Source organism: Ceratina calcarata, unplaced genomic scaffold (assembly GCF_001652005.2).
Source record: "Ceratina calcarata isolate Rehan_Ccalc_2016 unplaced genomic scaffold, ASM165200v1 scaffold569.2, whole genome shotgun sequence".
NCBI classification, from domain to species: domain Eukaryota; kingdom Metazoa; phylum Arthropoda; class Insecta; order Hymenoptera; family Apidae; genus Ceratina; species Ceratina calcarata.
The window spans coordinates 935,409-953,578 of record NW_017176894.1 but is presented as its reverse complement, the minus strand read 5'-3'; the positions used below and the strand labels follow the sequence as shown (position 1 = coordinate 953,578).

General features: G+C 45.2%; 3 protein-coding genes across 6 annotated transcripts in view; 2 read left to right on the top strand and 1 right to left on the bottom strand.

Moving 5' to 3' along the window:
• LOC108629458 (uncharacterized) overlaps positions 1–10,381 on the top strand; it is a 22,870-nt gene extending 12,489 nt beyond the window's left edge. For both annotated transcript variants that reach the window (XM_018032134.2, XM_026817253.1), the window contains 9 exons: positions 873–1,085; positions 3,628–3,860; positions 4,000–4,211; positions 4,309–4,523; positions 4,825–5,028; positions 5,248–5,364; positions 5,802–6,086; positions 6,281–6,770; positions 8,935–10,381. In XM_018032134.2, coding sequence (XP_017887623.1) covers positions 873–1,085; positions 3,628–3,860; positions 4,000–4,211; positions 4,309–4,523; positions 4,825–5,028; positions 5,248–5,364; positions 5,802–6,086; positions 6,281–6,770; positions 8,935–9,349 — 2,384 coding nt within the window. In that variant the 3' untranslated portion in view covers positions 9,350–10,381. The remainder of the gene's footprint in view (positions 1–872; positions 1,086–3,627; positions 3,861–3,999; positions 4,212–4,308; positions 4,524–4,824; positions 5,029–5,247; positions 5,365–5,801; positions 6,087–6,280; positions 6,771–8,934) is intronic.
• Positions 10,089–13,277, bottom strand: LOC108629462 (putative serine protease K12H4.7). Of its 3 annotated transcripts, none has more exons than XM_018032140.2 (7): positions 13,202–13,277; positions 12,036–12,264; positions 11,791–11,972; positions 11,496–11,731; positions 11,299–11,434; positions 10,617–11,236; positions 10,089–10,553 (listed from the first exon to the last, which is right to left on the bottom strand). In XM_018032140.2, the coding sequence occupies exons 2-7, from the start codon at positions 12,234–12,236 to the stop codon at positions 10,441–10,443; spliced, it is 1,488 nt and encodes a 495-aa protein (XP_017887629.1). In that variant the 5' UTR covers positions 12,237–12,264; positions 13,202–13,277; the 3' UTR covers positions 10,089–10,440. The 3 variants fall into 3 exon arrangements, with proteins under 3 accessions (XP_017887629.1, XP_017887627.1, XP_017887626.1); XM_018032138.2 differs by lacking the exon at positions 13,202–13,277 and adding an exon at positions 12,875–12,937; XM_018032137.2 differs by lacking the exon at positions 13,202–13,277 and adding an exon at positions 12,389–12,684.
• Positions 12,806–17,352, top strand: LOC108629460 (xenotropic and polytropic retrovirus receptor 1 homolog). Its single transcript, XM_018032135.2, has 10 exons — positions 12,806–13,157; positions 13,316–13,407; positions 13,547–13,700; positions 13,844–14,088; positions 14,295–14,556; positions 14,627–14,994; positions 15,067–15,409; positions 15,465–15,634; positions 15,701–15,834; positions 15,902–17,352. The coding sequence occupies exons 2-10, from the start codon at positions 13,339–13,341 to the stop codon at positions 16,161–16,163; spliced, it is 2,007 nt and encodes a 668-aa protein (XP_017887624.1). The 5' UTR covers positions 12,806–13,157; positions 13,316–13,338; the 3' UTR covers positions 16,164–17,352.
• Positions 17,353–18,170: the final 818 nt, after the last annotated feature.

The window sequence follows — 18,170 nt, the reverse complement described above, 5'->3', positions numbered from 1 at the left end:
CGTTAACTATTGATGCTAGCGAAAAACTTTTATACAGAAATTGTAGATCTCGTTGCCCTCTACAAGAAAGGTCCTATGCAATTTTTCCGTATGTCCAACACTGGGAGTTATTGGCCAAAAACGAAAATTTGGAAGAAATTGAAGTGTTGAAGTGTACTCCTTGGAAAAATCTCGGAAAAATCGAAAATTTTTTGTTGTTGTTTATTAATAGCAATGTTCTTCCGACGTCTGATTTCTTTTTAAAAAATGTGTTTCTAAAGTGCATAAACTTTCGGGATTGACTGTATAGCCAATACATCTTTAAGTGATCGAGCGAAAGGTGTGATAATCGTCGATTAGCACAAGGATAACTCAATCTCGATTCGATAGAAATCGCTGCAGGTATGCAGTTTGATACACGGCCTTAATCGAATCGATTAAAATCGGGTTTAACTAGTTCCGAGGTGGTCGCGCATAATAAAGCCCCTGGAAACTATGTACGCGAACGGACATGAACGATGTGTTCGTTTCGCACGTGTTGCGGGTACCGCAATCGGGGCGGGGCATTCCGCGACGCGTACAACTGCAGTTCCTTAAATAGGAGCGCAGCAAACCGAGGGATGCGCCTGGCAAGAATCTAATCTGCACTTCCTGTCGCGTGTCTTGCGGTTCTGTTTCTTTTCTTCAGAAGAAACTTCGCAGCACGCAGTCAATGGGAACAGTCGTATGAAATAATTATCGCTTGGTGTTTCGTTGGCCGACCTTTTGTATGAGTTTTTTGTAACGTTCAGTGAACAAGTTCTTGTATCTCAAGAGATCGGACAAATGCCGGCTGAACTTGACCCTGGCTCTGTGTGTCTTTAAATGTAAATTTTGATTCGATTTTTCCGCAGTTTTAAATGTGGCTGGTGGAAAAGCTCCGATGCAGTCCAGCAGCGCGGAAGGTGGAATCCCTCAGCGCGCCGTCGACGGTAGCAGCGGGCAAATTTATACCCCCCAAACCTGCACCCTCACCAGGCCCGAACTCAGGCCCTGGTGGTACGTCAACTTGCTAGAACCGTATATGGTGCAACTCGTACGACTGGACTTCGGTAAACCGTGTTGTGGTAAGTGAACATCAATTGCATTTCTCATTTCATTCAGTTTCATTTATAGTTAAGAAACGGAGAATCCGCTGTGTGCATAATTTTAATGATACTGTAAGCAGTATTGACGAGGATCGTTCACATAAGAATCCGGTTGACGCAATCGATTCTATTCTTAATCGTGATAACTGCTCATCGTCATTCTTCCTTTGGGTGCGACGAATTAATTTAACGGAGTAGATTTTGCGATTCTTCCTTCCGTTCACGTTCACATGTTTTACAATAAAATCCGTAGGCATTTATAAGACTTCAAGTGATCCGACCTGCTAAATTGCGCATGCTAAAATCCTGCTGGTATCGAAACCAGTTCGTGCACGTTCTCCAATGATTAAATGGCACTTTCTACTAGAAACTGTGTCGGACAATAAAATAATACTGCTATCGTATCTCTTAAATGTACCATGAAGTATCTCCCTTGTTTATCCATAAGCATTCATCTCGTCTTCCTCGTCTACTTTTTTCATTCTTTCATAATTGACCGTGAGCATTATTGGCACGCGAAAACTTTTAGAAACTCGCCGGCGCGAAAGTGAGAGTCTTTTCACTTTTAGAAACGATTATGCACTTGCTGCTAGACTCCTTTGTTCGGCACTTTACGCGTGTTTAAATCGTCGCATAACTCTTATTCCCAGTGTTACGATCGTTTCATTGACCGAAAGTTTGCATTTCACGCGCTATTCGTAACTCCTGCTAATCGTACAACGAAAGTTTTCACGGTATTCCGAGTTTCACGATCCTCGAAACGTCGTACGTATGGCAGTGAACTCAACGACAGAAACATTGACAAACCGAGGTATTAAAAGAAGGTCCGATCTTACGGTGAGAAGCGATCGGTTTGCATCGACTTTTCTCGACGTCACGAACGTATCTAAGAGAAGATGCAATTACGATGTTGTTACGTTTACGCGAATCGAGACATGCGATATCTTTAACAAATTATTCACGGATTGTATGGAAGATGATCGTACGATCTCTTTTACGACGAGTCATTAGAATTTCATGATTCCCTGCGGCTTCCGCCGCGTTCACGGAAACGATTTGCTTTGTAGTTAATCGTTTAAAACGGCGGCCCGCGTAAACGACGACGAGAGAAAACTTTCACTGTTCCGAACGAAACGCGAGCAAACTGAAGAACAGCGACGGACGTGGCGCCGTTTACACGGAAATAAAAAAGAGTGAGAGTTACTCATAGCTGCTTCCACGATCTGATCTCTTCCTCGAAAAACGCAGTTTTCATCGTCTCGCAACGCAACGACCCGTGCCGTAGAAAACGTTCGTTGTACAACAAACCCGAGATCATTTATCGAACGATTAACGTGATTTATGGAATATGAAAATTCATCTGCTCACTTTCTTCTCGTCGAGCAATGTATCTGCTGATTATCTTTGCCGGATTTCACTTCTAGCATTCTTCGATCTTTTTATGGGCTTCGAGTGCGCATTCATTTAAATCTGTTTACGGGTGCCGTGTGTTCACCGTTTGGTCTCGAGCAATTATCACGAGACGATTCAAAGCTTAAGTAACTGTAAACTTTGCGACTGTAAACTTTGTAACTTACGGGTTGCGAGTCGTCCGTGCAAAATCGTATTTTAACCGTGAACAAAGTTCACTTGCTCCGAGCGAGTCGCGAAAAGGGAAAATGGGATGCAGTTGGTGCGACGGGTAGTCGTTAGAAACGCGTTTTCTAATAACGTTCGGGAATGACTCGGGAAATTTCTCCGCGGCGGACGGAATTTTCTTTTTCTGTAAACAGAAAGAAATTGTCGCTGTTTCGAAGATGATTACAAAGGACGGTAGGTGGAAAGCATGTAATTGGAGTCGGTGGACGAGGTTGCTCTAGCGTCCATCCAGTCACACCTGAAATGATTTCCAGGCCGGGAAGATGTAGTCCTCGCGGGATCGTTTCAGATGGATATTAATCCGTTCGAGATTGCTGCGCGTCCATCGACCGATGCGTCGTGGCTTCGGTGAAAGCTCAGATCGAGTCGAATCCGAGAGATAATGACGCGTCGAAAATGTTTATCAAAAACTAAATTAAAACTTCCTCGGTTCCAAATCTACGCCTATCTAGACCCATCGCCTATCGTTTCGTTGAATCTCGCCTGATGCTCGAATCGAGACGTGCTTTAAAAATTATTTTCTTTATCACATAGGAAACACGATCGGATGATCGCAAAGTGAAATTTGCTAAAATTACTCAATCCTTATATAATAATTCTAGGAATAAGAATAGAACCGATTTATGCGCTGAATTATTCATTCCTTAAGTGAAAAATCGAAACCGACTTCCAGTCTTATAAAACAAGTGAAACCTGTTCTTTAATTCATCCAAGTGGACGTAAAAAAATCAATCGGTCCTCGTATAATGGCATTGCATAAATCATCGCTATCGTTACCATGGAATTTAAGACAGATATTAATTTGATCAATTACGTATCGTCGGTTTATCGTTATTCACTAATCAACTAACGATTCGACGATTTTGTACGTGACCCGCGACAGGCGAGGGAACAGCAGGCACGATCGTAGTGCGTGTGGGAAACAATCGGCCGGACTTGGGAACGAATCCAATTTGCAATCGTTTCACCGGTACGCTCGAAGAGGGACAGCCACTATTCTTACCGTGCAATCCTCCGATGCCCGGAGCTTTCGTCTCCGTGCACTTGGAGGCAAACACGCCCGCCCCGATCCCGGTACAACTCTCTCTCTGCGAAGCTTTCGTCTACACCGACCAGGTACAGTTTCACGATCCTTCTTCGCGCAAATAAGTTTAGAAACGCATTTCTCTCGGCATTTAACTATTGAAACGTGCAAAAGCATCGTTTTCAGCGAACGCGTGGAATCGACATCCTTTAAAGCGATTATTTTGCACAGGCTCTCCCCATCGAGAGGTGTCCGCAGTTCAGAGATCAGCCCCCAGGCTCGACGGCCACTTACAACGGCAAATGTTACATATTTTACAACAGGCAACCGATGATATTCAGGGAGGCGTTGCAGTTCTGCAGAGCGCGCGGCGGTACTCTGGTGGATGAGAGCAATCCTGCGTTGCAAGGATTCATCTCATGGGAACTGTGGAGGAGGCACAGGTGCGCATCAATTACGGCGGCGAAACGACTCGACGCGAGACCCGTTCCTTGATTTACTCTGTCGCGGCGAGTTATTATGAGCTTAATTTCTGCGAAGGAGTGACACGTCCAGCCAGTACTGGATGGGCGCCGTGAGGGATCAGAAGGATCGCACGGTGTGGAGATGGACCGGAAGCGGGGAGGAGGTTTCCGTTTCGTTCTGGAGTCTGCCTCAGGGCACCGAGGAAGACTGCGCCCGGTACGACGGAAGCAGAGGCTGGCTCTGGTCCGACACACCTTGCACGGCTCGATTGAATTTCATCTGTCAGCACCGTGAGTATTTCCATACGTATTTCTCCCATTACTATCGAATCGTCATCGATCTCGGTATTTTCGCTCGTCAGCCGTTGTTAAACGTGTAGACTTTTGTCTTTCACGATAATTGAAGAGGCTGTATAAATCTGTTCTCGAATCGTACTATAGTTGTACTCGTAATTCCTCGCGTATCGTTTGAAATTTAATTTCTCATCTTCTTTTATCTTCATCGTTCATGGACGCTAAACAGCGATTGGTCGATGGAATTTACTCTGGTAAAAAGATGGGGTAAAAACGGAGAAACTTTGTTTGCTCGCAGAACCGCGAGCGTGTGGTCGACCGGAACAGCCACCGAATTCCACGATGACGGTGACTACGTCGACGGATCGGAATTCCGGAAGCACGTACGAAGTCGGTGCCACGGTCGAGTACTCGTGCAACGCTGGTAGCCTCCTCATCGGACCGTCCAGCCGCACTTGTCTCGACACCGGATTTTACAACGAATTCCCTCCCGTATGCAAGAGTAAGAGACTACTAATTCACTTTTTTAAAAACGTTCGAATTGCAGTTCTGTATTTCAAAATGAATTGAGGCCCGATCATCGATCGTTGTTTCAATTTTCACTCTCGTGTCACGGAGATGCTTTCCGGGCAAGCATACTTGATCATATTGAATCAGTTTGCACGTCACGTGCTCGGATTTTTAGTCCTATTAAAGATATTCCTGAAACGCGATGTTTCAGGTATCGAGTGTGGCTACCCGGCGAACATAAAATACGGCGGCTATACGCTTATCAACAATACCGTTAGTTATCTGAGTCAGGTGCTATACTCCTGCGACGAGGGATACGAGATGACCGGTAAGTATCGAACGTGTCGGGCATTAGTTCTTTGATAAATGGTTACACCGTTCATCTATCGCGCTTTGATACGCGCGTTCGAACGATACGAGTAGTTTGAAACCAGGAAATTGGTAAGAAACGTGACGCTGTTAGGCACGTGATGATAGCCTTCGCTTTTTTCGATTCACCTTTAGTGGTTTCTGTTCTCAGCTGATCATTGAGCTTGGCGAGGATCGCAGTCGCAGTCGACCGTTCGTTAACGAGAACGTTCGGAGTAGATTTAATTTATAAATCGTTTACATAGGTCGGTCATGAGGACGAACATTAAAAATTCACGTTTGATTGAAAAAAGTGAAATTGATATGAAATGAAAAAATGTCCATTTTATTAGGTTCGAGAGGTGACCAAATATTCTTGATCATGTTATTCGTCACGAATGGAACTTTGGATTACAGGTCGTGCGAGACTGACCTGCGACATCGACGAGCGGTGGAACGGTCCACCACCGCGTTGCGAACCCATCCTCTGCGATCCCCCGGCTCCGGTGCCTCACAGTCACATTCAAATCGACGAGATCGACGAGACCGAGACGATCTCGCCCAAAACGAACTTCAACAGAAGCCTTCTCGTCGGCAGTATCGTTACTTACACCTGCGAGAGAGGATACAGGCTCACTGGGTTCCGGCAGATATTGTGCCTGCCCACTGGCTTGTACGACCACGCTGCACCCACTTGTTCAGGTACTTCGCACATTCCGTTCCATTCGATCTCGTAGAACAGTAGTATTTATGATATATCGCTCCATCATGATGTTCGATTGAAATGACCATTGTACGTTTCGATTCGTGTCCCGTTTCCATCGAACAGCGTGTCGTTGAACTAAAATCTGTAGCCTCCTCGTGAGACGATGAGAACGATGAAATTTCTTGATCAGAGGAACCACGAACCACGACAACGGCTCCACCGCGAATCACGGTGCGGCCGACGACTGCCAGAACCCGGTCAACGTTTTTACCGCCACGTGTGCGAACCACGACTGTTCTGACGACCACTTCGAGCACGACCACGACGATACCGCCTCGAAGAGTGGCGAGCACGGCAGAGCAACCGGCGATGGTGCGCGAAACGATTGCCAGGAAGCCGAACGTGGGCCTGCAGAGACCGACCCCGGGCCCGGCTTTGAACGACGGGAGCATCGATCATCCGCAGGACAACGAGATCTCTGGAAGCGGGGTGGACAACGTTCAAGCCGGCGTCGGCGCGGGCGTCCCGGAACCCTCCGGACCGTACAGAGTGGACAACGCGGAGTCGAGTAACGCTCACCAAGCGAAATTGAATCTAGGCGCGGTGATCGCGTTGGGCGTCTTCGGCGGTTTTGTATTCCTCGCCGCTGTGATCACCACGGTCGTGATACTCATACGCAGGTAAAAATTGACAAGTAATTAGTAGACACCGTGTCACAGAATAAAAACTCTTCCCAGGTGATCGCGATTTCAATCGCGGTGATCGCTGTCGCCTGGATCTCTTGCGAGATAAATCTGAGATACGATCGATCCGGTGTTCGTTCGAAATTTGGAACGAATCACCGATTACGAATTGTCAACTGACACAGATGAATCGAACTCAAGGTACACCGGATCGATCTAAGTCCGTGGCCTCGTCATACTATTTCATTCGTCATTTTCGGCTAACGATGTTCTGTGTGAAACAGCTTCTTTCTACATACATACATACATACATATGTACAATACATACATTCGCTCATTGACCCTTCGAGCGGCTTCATACGGAGAATCGCGATTTTCGTATCTTCGCGTGAAAGCGCTCTACGTGTGTATACTATATTGCTTACTCTGTATTTGTTCAAACTGACCCTCTGCTCTCTCTTCTCGTCTACTTCTCTGACTAATCGCGTCACAAGATCATACGTCTATGTTTAACAAAGCGGCGTGAGGAACATTCGCAGAGTATAGAGTCGTCGACCTCCAACCAGTAGGGCGTAAACGCACAGTGACTCGCTGTGTAAAATCTTAAGAAACTGTCACGTTTCGACCCATGTCATCGTATTAATCTTAAAATCGTCGTGCGATCATAAAACTTCTCTCACAGTTTCTTTAACGATGTAACTACATATAGTATCCATCAGCTTCTCTAAGCTAGATACAGAGTTCAATCGTCGTGTAAATCGATTTGCCAAAAAATAAATGCTACTCGTTGCGAAATCATGTTTCATCATCGATCGATCGATCATCGGCTGAGGAGATCGTCCATTACCTTAGCATGCGATATCACGATTTCTGGGTAAATTGTAAAACAACGAGGAGACGATGAGTAATGAAAACGATTAACACCGAGCCCGTTTGGTGGCTAGCGGCAGCGGCAGCGTCAGAGGAAGGCGCCGCAGGGGGCTTGGTGGGGTCGGTGCGTCGAGGGGTGGCGGTAGTGGTGGCCTCGGACGGGGTGATACCGGGATGCCCTCGCGTTGGTATACGCTACTCGCGCTACCCTTCCCCGACCAGCACCTGGGGCGCCGCGATTTGACCGCGCGCCGCGGCACCGATCATCCCTATTCGTTCGGTCTCTCGGCGGCCCATCGAGCTGGATACTTCTCCAATCCTTCCCTCTGACACCCCGATATCCCGAAATACCATAAAAAAAGAATCCCACGGCGGAGCTCCTACTTCCGCTGACATCGGAAAAGTACAATATCAATCGTATCGCCTGTGTCATGTAACTTATTCAATTTACTCGATCGAGACGAGTACTCCCACAGTTTTCCCAGGATGACAAACAGAAATCCTTCTCCATCGATATTCCTACGAGATTCGAATACCGCCCTTATCCTTCTCTCAATTCGAAACCAATCGAGTCACTCGATTCCAAAGAGGCAAACGTTCGCCACCTGTGTATATGTACAGTGCGAATCGCCCACCATTGTCGCCCTCACCCTCCACGCAACCACCGCCCACCACCACGTCGACCATCACCACGTACCACTCTACGACCGCCATGCGTCACCCCCGCGAGTGATCACTAGTCAAGGTAAACGAGCAAACGTTTCTAATGAGCACGTACATAGCGATAGCTCGTTCACCAACCATCACCGCCGACACAGATTCGGCTTCGCACGACTCGACGCCGCGCACCTGCCCTCCGAGTCACGCGGACAGAGCACCGTGCCACACAGCGAGAAGCGTTACGATTGTTCATCGGAATAGTTGACAAACGTGATTCGTCTCCTATTCGCTGTATCAATGTTCGCTATTACTTCAGTGTCGTTCGTACTTCTGACCTCTGATTCTCTCTGCTCTTCTCTCGTTTTCTGGTGACGGTATCGCTTACGATCGCTTCGATCACGCTTCGCTGAATTATCCTACACTTTTTAAATAACACGCATGCTCACCGTACCCGCTGTTGAAAGAGGAGAGACTATTCGATGCAGCGATGCCCGTCAATTTCGCGGTTGTACAATTGTTTCGGTACTCGACGCGTTTCAAAGCGCAAGGGAAACAGAAATTACCTGGGCATCGCTGTTGAAAACGTCGGCGTCTCGCGACAGGATGATAAACGATGGATCGGTTGATACAGAAACCGCGGTAGAAGCAGCAAACACTATCGGCACCGTGCATCCCCCGATTGCAACACCGTGGCAAGCTTCGGTAGCAGCTCGTCCGAGAGTCGGGGCGGTTTGAACCGATACTACCGTCAGGCGTGGGAGAATCTGCACGAGACCACCGGGCACAAGACCAATCATCCTCCCCTGAGACGCAAGGAGACCCTGGACGAGCCTGGGTACCGGGAAAATTATCGTGGCAGCGGGACCAACAACAACAACAACACCGAGAGGGACGGCTCGGAATTGGTCGTGAGCGACGTGGCCACGTATCCGTCGAACAAGCACGCGAGCATATCCGACAAGAAACGGCATCATCATCACCACCATCATCATCACGGCAACTCCACACCGGAGTGGAGGCAGTCCCAGACCCATCACAGATACTGAGATCGCTCGCTCTTATCTACGATTCCCTCAAAGATTCGTCTCCCTCATTCTTCTGGTACACTCTCTCTGCTCGAGACGAACCGTTTGAAATTTGAGTTATCGTTCCGTTCACAGTAAATTATTATTGCTTTGTCAATGTAAATACCGTAGCGTAAGAGAGAGGGAAGCTGCGAGACGTAGGATCACGCTCGTTGATCGAAGGACATGCCAAAAAGAAAGGAAATAAGAGAGTAATATATTATAATAACGCGTAATTACCGATCAAACGAATCTCTAATATATAATATCTTCTGTCTCGTAATTGTAAGTTATCGCTAAGGAACGTTAGATACGCGATAGTATTGTTTAACGGTAAATTTTGTGAAAATCATACAACGGCTCGGCAAGATCTGAATCTGTTATGGGCACCTTGGCCTCGCCTTAAGGGGATCGAACGAAGCGTTCTCGTAGCCACAGCGACGCCGATATTATTCGAACGAGGTATCGTTAAGGGAAGGCCGACGTTATCCATTTCACGATCAAAATTCACGTAGTTACGGTGCTCGTTTCGAAGACAATTTACTCATAGACGTACGTACGGATCGGAATCTGCGCTCCGCAGATTTATTCACGGTCTTACTTACGATACGTACTTACGATACGTTTTATACCTGAACAGATCGCTCTCCGGCCTCGTCGGGGATGAAATATAATACGGCACGTACTCGTTCGTTGACTGACGTAAGATAATCATAGGAAGTTCGTACAATGTATTTATTTAAATATCACGATTGTACCCAGCAAATTGTAATAGTGCCATTATGGGCAAACTCCTTGTTTTAATTATACATATATCTACCGTATAAGAGAGTAGCGAGTACTCCTACACATTTTCATAATTTGTTTAGCTGAATACATATAGTTTATAGTCTTGATAACGCACGAGATGTTTAAGTTGATTAAAAGGTCACGTCTAGCACAATCACATTTCGCAAGTTTGTAAAAAACGAATTGAGAAGAGACCATTAAAATAAATTCCACTCATACAAGGCATCCCCGGATTTGTTACAATAAAAAAAAAAAAATACGTATTTCTAAGCATAATAAAGATATCATACTTGATTCAACCATTGCTGGATGAAATTCCCGATCTTCACTCTGGCAGCTTTCAGCTCCGGTGGGTCGTTCACCGATGGTGGATACATGTTGGCGCAATGGGCAGTCCCTGTAAATCATACTAAATTAGTCTTCCATGTTGAATGAAACGTTGATTCCAACTTTTACGTACCGTTTATATAAATAGCGGGCATCTGCGGGTCCGTGGACTTTGTAATTCCCAGGGCGTGCCAAGGATCAATCGATCCGTGCACGAACACCACGTTCGTCGTTTTCAAGTTCAGTGCTCCGTACAAGATGTTCGTTCTGTCAACGGTCGCGTTCAACAAATGCTCGTTATACCTCGGACCGAAAATGTCGGTGCACTGCTTCACGAAGAAGTTGACGGGGAAGGTCTCGCTGAACAGATTCGGCCGGGCAGTAGATGTTTGGAAGAAGCCGAATTCCGTGCACGTTTGATACGTCCACTGACGTCCTCCTTCGGCTTCTTCGCTAGCCCACGTCACGTTGCGGAGCTTGTGAATCATTTTATCGTACATATAGTCCAAACATTTCTCCTTCGAAGCGTTCAATATCTTTGTGCTCAGATACGCCAGTCTGTCTATGGCGATGCCTAATGTTTGGTTAGTCAGAATATCGCACGCGCTGTCGATGGTCATATTGGCCATCTCCGAGTTATTGCGATTGTCTTTATTGTACTGCACAATCCCGGCGAAGTTGCTCGCGATCGTTTCATACAAATTAGAGATGTCACTACGTTTCGTGTGCCCGGGATCTATCGGGTCACACAAGCTGCGAATGGAAATAGGCTTTCAACTGAAATTCTGTAGATAGCGAATCTCGTTCATACTCACAGAAATTGCTTGGCTATTCTCTGCTGACCGATGGTATGACGCAGCAACACGTGGAACTGTCCGTTCGCTTCGGCTATAGCGTCTACGCACGTCTTAGAATACTGTCTCAGCGCATCCTCGACGACGACGTAATATTCTGCGAACCGTCATCATGCATATGAAACATTTGTCGAGGAAAACGTTTGGTTCGTGTTCACCTTGGAAATCGATCTGCGCTAACAAGGGACCGCTGGCTGAGACTGCGCCGTGTACCAAATGAGGATACTTGACTCGCAACCAAGCAGCCAGTGATCCAGGGTAGGACCCTCCGAAGGCGATCCATTTGCTGTTCCTCGGTAGTTTGTAATTAACATTCATAGCGTGTATGAAATAGGCGAGGTCTGCGAGCGCTTGTTCCGACGAAAGGTACACTAGATTCTTAATGCTGAGATCTCTGTGAATCACTGATATCAGACTTCATCGTTTCTTTTACCGAGTTCTCGTAGCACTTACGAGGTGGGACGACTCTTCCCGTAAAACCGATGCTCCACTTGAAAGCATAACGCTCCAAACTGTTTAGCGTATTCGATCCACTGGCCTTCCACCATCCATTTGGCGCTTGCCGTCCCCTCGCCTCCTATCATCAAAAATATCGGACCTCCTACCTTGTAGTACTCCCCATTGACGAAGTACCTCTGGAAAATATAATTCAGAACGTGATATCTTTCTCAAAGTACAGTCGATTCATTTTTTATTACCTGTTTCCACATACGCGCATCGATCGGATTGAAATGATCTAGGAACTGTGTAAACCATTGCTCCTGTGGAAGCTCGTACTGTTTAGATAAGATTGGAACGCCTAGATTGCCGTACTTGCTTCTGCCCCTCGTAAAAGTCCTCCATGATATACTACTATTTATGATACTAGCAAAGAATAACAACAGTAGGAGCCGACTCATTTTCTCTTTGGTCCCAGTCACGTTTATTCTGAAAAGGATAAAAATTAACGTCAGATACTCCTTGCTACATGTTTCACTGACAAGTACATGACGGAGATAGGTTTTTCAATCAACTTTTTATAATAGTTCTTATAAACGAATGCATTGCTCACAGGGATCTCTGTCTTCCTGCTAACCCTGTCTCAATCTTTGTTCTGTTTCTTTAATGCAGATGATACTCCTCATACACGATAAAACAGGCAGTTTCATAAGAAACTGCTCATATAATACCTAATTATCACTTTAAAAATAAATTACGAGTTCCAGAATCTATTCACATGTGTGCTTTCCTCCTAGCCATAGCGCCCTCTTCGTATAAATAATATTCATTTTAGAATATTAGGTTTAATTGAAAAATAGATACGAAAAGTAAACTCGTAGGATATTTAACCTCTAGACGTACGAGGTTTATATGCATTATAGCTATAGCTGTGCTGTGCGTATCATGCACAAGTGTTTTATCTATAGTTCAACACATCCTCGAGCGATGCGTTGTATGCGTGTATCAAGACGAGTTTAATCGCAATCGCAGATGCAATCTGCTCAGATGTTGTTACGAGTAAACGAGTAAACTACCATCGCGAGAACTGTAAACTTACGCGTCGACGGAATAGGAACAAATTGTTCATTATCCATTCTTAACGTGTCGTCGTATCGCGTGCATGACGAGAGATTGGTGATACCGACTTAAAATACAATTAAACAATTGTAAAACCGCAGACTAAAAATGCCTACGTCTATACCTCAAACTATAAGGAAATCGTATATCACGATGTAAACGAATTGAGAAAATATTGAATCACTGACGCCGACACAGGTTTTAAAGTTATCGTACGCGACGCTTGTAACCTGTTTCACGTTTCATCGCTTGTTTCATCGAAGGTAAGCTGAGAACGAAACGTACGAGTTAAACGAGTGTTCTTTACTTTTACTATTTCTCTCGATCAATGGTCGATCTTGTCATCCAGCTGTCTCGATCGATCGTGTCCACGCTTTATCAACTATCTCTTACTCTGAACAATCAAATTTGTCTATTGCAGATTAATATAACAATTGAAGCAAGATGAAGTTCGCAGAGCATTTGTGTGCTCACATCACGCCCGAGTGGCGTAAGCAGTATATCAGTTACGAGGTAAGGTTCTATCGATAGACATTCAATTTTATCAATCGATACTCGATAAAGCTTGTACTCTCATGATGTAAATCGTACCGTTACGCGATACGAATGAATCGATCAAGCGACAATTGAAACGACCTCCCTGGGTTAACAGGAGATGAAAGCGATGCTGTACACAGCCGTGGAGGAAGCACCTTCTGCCGAGAGCGTCGAGCCAGAAGTGATCCAACGACACTTCGCCTCGTTCGACGAAGTGTTTTTCACGTTCTGCGATCGCGAATTAAAAAAGATCAATACGTTCTACTCTGGTAAGGAAAGTTTCGTCACGCTGCATGCCGAGTCGAGTAGGAGTTATGGATAATAGCTATTAACGGCATCAAAGCGTGTGCGACGCGACTCATGACTACTCGACGATCGTTGTTAACGTTTAACTTTTTGTTTTTGTATGTAGAAAAGTTAGCAGAAGCGACGCGTAAATACGCTGCTCTTCAAAGCGAATTGAAGATAGCATTAGAGTTGCAACACGGTGGTGGAAAAAATAAAGGGAAAGCGATCGTTAAGACTCACTTACCGACGAGAAAGCTAAGGGAATTGAAACTAGCCTTCTCGGAATTCTATCTGTCTCTTATACTCCTTCAAAATTATCAAAATCTAAATTACACCGGTTTTCGTAAAATCCTTAAAAAGCACGACAAGGTACATACAAGAACCGAGACTCGTTTCATCGAGACGATTCATCGATTTAATCTTCTTATATTTCTCTAGGTGCACAGGAAACAACTAACATTTCATTTAAAACGTTTCCTATCCTATTAAACACAAGTAACACACCTCATACGTCGTACCCGTCACGGTCGAACCACGCGACATTGCATTACTTAATGATCGCTTCTCGTTTTCAGTTACTGTCCGTAGACACCGGTTCGAAATGGCGTATGGAATGCGTCGAAACGGCGCACTTTTATACGTCGAAAGACATAGACAACGTTATACAGGACACGGAAACTACGGTGACGAACGATTTAGAAGGCGGAGACAGGCAACGCGCCATGAAACGCTTACGCGTTCCACCCTTAGGAGAACACCAAAGTCCTTGGACCACTTTCAAAGTTGGATTGTTCTCCGGTAGCTTCATCATTCTGTTCGTAGCAGTCGTGCTCTCGGGTAAGAACGAACGAGCATCGAGAACGTTACGGGAGACGTATGTCGACCGTCGCATCTGTCGTTCTTTCAGCAATATTTCACGGCGGCGGTGAAAACTTGAAGATCGCATTTAGATTGTACCGCGGACCTCTACTCATTATACAATTCTTATTTCTCATCGGCGTGAACGTCTACGGGTGGCGATCGTCCGGCGTGAATCACGTACTGATATTCGAGCTGGACCCACGAAACCATTTGTCCGAACAACATTTGATGGAACTGGCCGCTGTACTTGGAGTCGTATGGACTCTGAGCTTGTTGAGCTTCCTGTACAGTGCCAGCTTGAGCATTCCGCCGTACGTAAACCCACTGGTTCTAGTCTGCATCATGCTGGCATTTCTCCTGAACCCGTTAAAGATGTTCCGTCACGAGGCACGATTCTGGCTACTCAAAATCATGGTGAGTGTCAGCGGTATACGTCGCGCGAATTTAGGCACGAAACTACATCGGACGATGATTTGCAATTTTTAGGGACGGGTCTTGGTATCGCCATTCGCGTATGTGAACTTCGCAGACTTCTGGCTGGCGGACCAATTGAACAGTATGGCCACAGCGCTGCTGGATTTCCACTTTTTGACCTGTTTTTATATTACCAATGGAAACTGGTTAGAAGCCGGCGACACCACGCGATGTATGTCGGGATCGTTGATTATTCGACCTATCGTCAATTGCCTGCCCGCGTGGTTCCGTTTCGCGCAATGCATTCGACGATACCGCGACTCGAAAGAGGCGTTCCCGCACTTGGCCAACGCTGGCAAATATTCGACCACGTTCCTCGTTGTCATATCCAATACTCTGTGCGTCTACCACGCCGGTGAGTCGCACGCTCGCGCGTAACTTTCGATCAATGAAGATACGAATGATTTCAGTGGAGTACCAGACTCGATGGGAAAATCCTTGGCTGTGGCTCTGGGTGATCAGTTGCTTCATCAACTCGATATACTCGCTAACTTGGGACTTAAAAATGGACTGGGGCCTCCTGGACAGTAATGCGGGTGAAAACAGATTCTTACGCGAGGAAGTCGTCTACTCGGCGGCGGTACGTAAATGTGTGCGAGGAACGCACCGAGATGTTCAAATACTCAAAGCCTCGCGTTTGTTCCAGGGTTTCTACTACTTCGCTATAATCGAGGACCTCGTTCTGAGGTTCGCGTGGATAGCCAGTTTCGTCTTGGTCGAATATGGACACGTGTCTGGTGACTTGATGACCTCGATAGTAGCACCCCTCGAGGTTTTTAGGTAAGCTCGTACTATATACTGATACTTTGCTCTCCCATCGATTCTAATTTCTTGTTTCACCTTAAAGACGGTTCGTTTGGAATTTCTTCCGGTTGGAGAACGAACACCTGAACAACTGCGGCAAGTTCCGCGCGGTACGCGACATATCAATAGCGCCGATAGAGAGTTCCGATCAGACGCAGATTTTACGGATGATGGATGAGGAGAACGGCGTACTTAATCGAGGTAAACGTAAAGTGGGTGGCAAACGACAAACGAACGCTAAAGAGGACAAACGATCGTTACTGAAGGATGAAACGATCGATATAGATGTATCGAATGCTAGTTGAAATCATTTTACCCAGTGGTAACGATACAGGGCAATATTATTTCGAGTCATTTTTACATCGGCTCGGAAGCGTTCGCGTGTACTCGAACCTCCATTATGATCGAAGACTACACCGACCGACTAATCGAAGTGCCTTGTGTACATCGTCCTTTGCGTCTTCCATTAGGATATTTCGGCACTCGATTCATGATTTGACGAATGCTAATAATCGTTTTACGATACTTATAATTTGTATTAGATTCGAATATGATTTATGTGTCAATGATAATCGCGCGCGCACTCGTTCAGTGTCGTAGTCTTCGACCGAAATACGTGGATTTGGTTCGTACTTGAAGTTCTTATAAAGCGTGGCGTAGAGAATGAAAACTGTACATAACAGCGAGTTCTTACCTCTTAACGATGGTGCAGCAAGCGATGCGACGAGCAATACGAACTAGTATTATAATTTTAAGCAAATAAAATTCGCCGCCTCAGCAACGAACTATTGTGAATTAAACGGCGAAAAATACTTTGCCCGTCCGATTGTCACTTGCTTATCCTCGTGATGAGAAAACCCGAAGCAGTACATTCCGAAATGTAATTATAGATATGAATTGCAGCTTGTAGCGTACGCGAGTGAGCAAGTAGATCGCCGATTCTAAACTAAACGCAAAGTACTTTGTGTTGTACATAATGTAGCATTTTTATAGTACGTTTACACACACTTGTACATCCTGAAGAGTACTTTGATATAATGTAGATACAGCTTCTTAATTTGTTGGATACCAATGTACGAATAAATAGAATACTGAAACGTGATTGAGATAAATCGTACTCTATCTTCGTACGTTCAATATGGAAGTTCAGTTTAAAGAACTCTGTCGTTTTCGCGTTGAACTACGATTACGCTGTTACCGTGTTCACCTTGCCATTCCGATGCTTGTGATGGTTTTACACGTATTTTTCTATGTACTTCGTTATAGAGGTAGTACGCGTCGAGTGACGTCAATGATCAAAAATTCCTACCGACAAAACGGAATGCCAGGTATTTTTTATATTTCGTATACAATCGTGTACGTCGGATATGTTCCGTAAGAATGTGCGAAGCACACGGTACGTGTGATCAGCGCTCAATTGGTAGCGAATTAATTATGTACACATACGTAACGTACTTACATTTCGTTTAATAAAATTCGATTATTTAAAGACTAGCGCGTTGTATGCATCCTTTGTCACATTATATCTAATATCGTTTTCAACAGTTTATTTATTAATAACAGTTACGTATATACACAACAGAGTCCAGTTCGTTTAATAAGAGTTATATACAATCGTAATGGCGACGTTGTCGGCATTGCATGTAACGATTTACGAGCTATTAGACACAGAGTTTAAACGAAAGCGATGATTATACAGAACCAAGGTAAGATTTAACGAAGCTCTGTTAGACGTGATTAAACGATGTTCAGGTGTCTCTACGTTATTGTACACGAATCTTGATAGACTGTATTAAATGATTTACTTAAAACTTCCTAAGTACGAGAAAATTTCTGTCCTTCGCTTCATTTTATGAACAACGAAGCGTGGTACCAGTTAATCGTAAGAGACTAACTTCGACGACCCGAGAGAAAAGTTAGAGTCGAGCATCTAAAGTATTGAGTAAATTGCTTTGGCAGTAAAAAATGTAATATTTGAACCATTGTTGGATTTGGAAAATGATCATGTCGCGTCAGAAATCGATTTATAATTTACGTTAAAACTATGTCCTTTGGAATCATCATCGTATAAAGTTATTACTTATCTTGAACCGCTCAGATAATTCAGACCGTGAAAGGTAAATGAATACTCACAAACGGATTAACTGCAAATCCTGATCCGTTCCTGCGACGTGAGCTTTCGGAAGCTTCAATAGTACAGCGACGTACCGTACACGTTCATCCACCCGACCGAACACTCTTCTCGAATCCAAGGGGAACTAATTTTTTGAAGCGGTCCGATCGCGGAACGTTTTCCTCTACGACGATTGTTA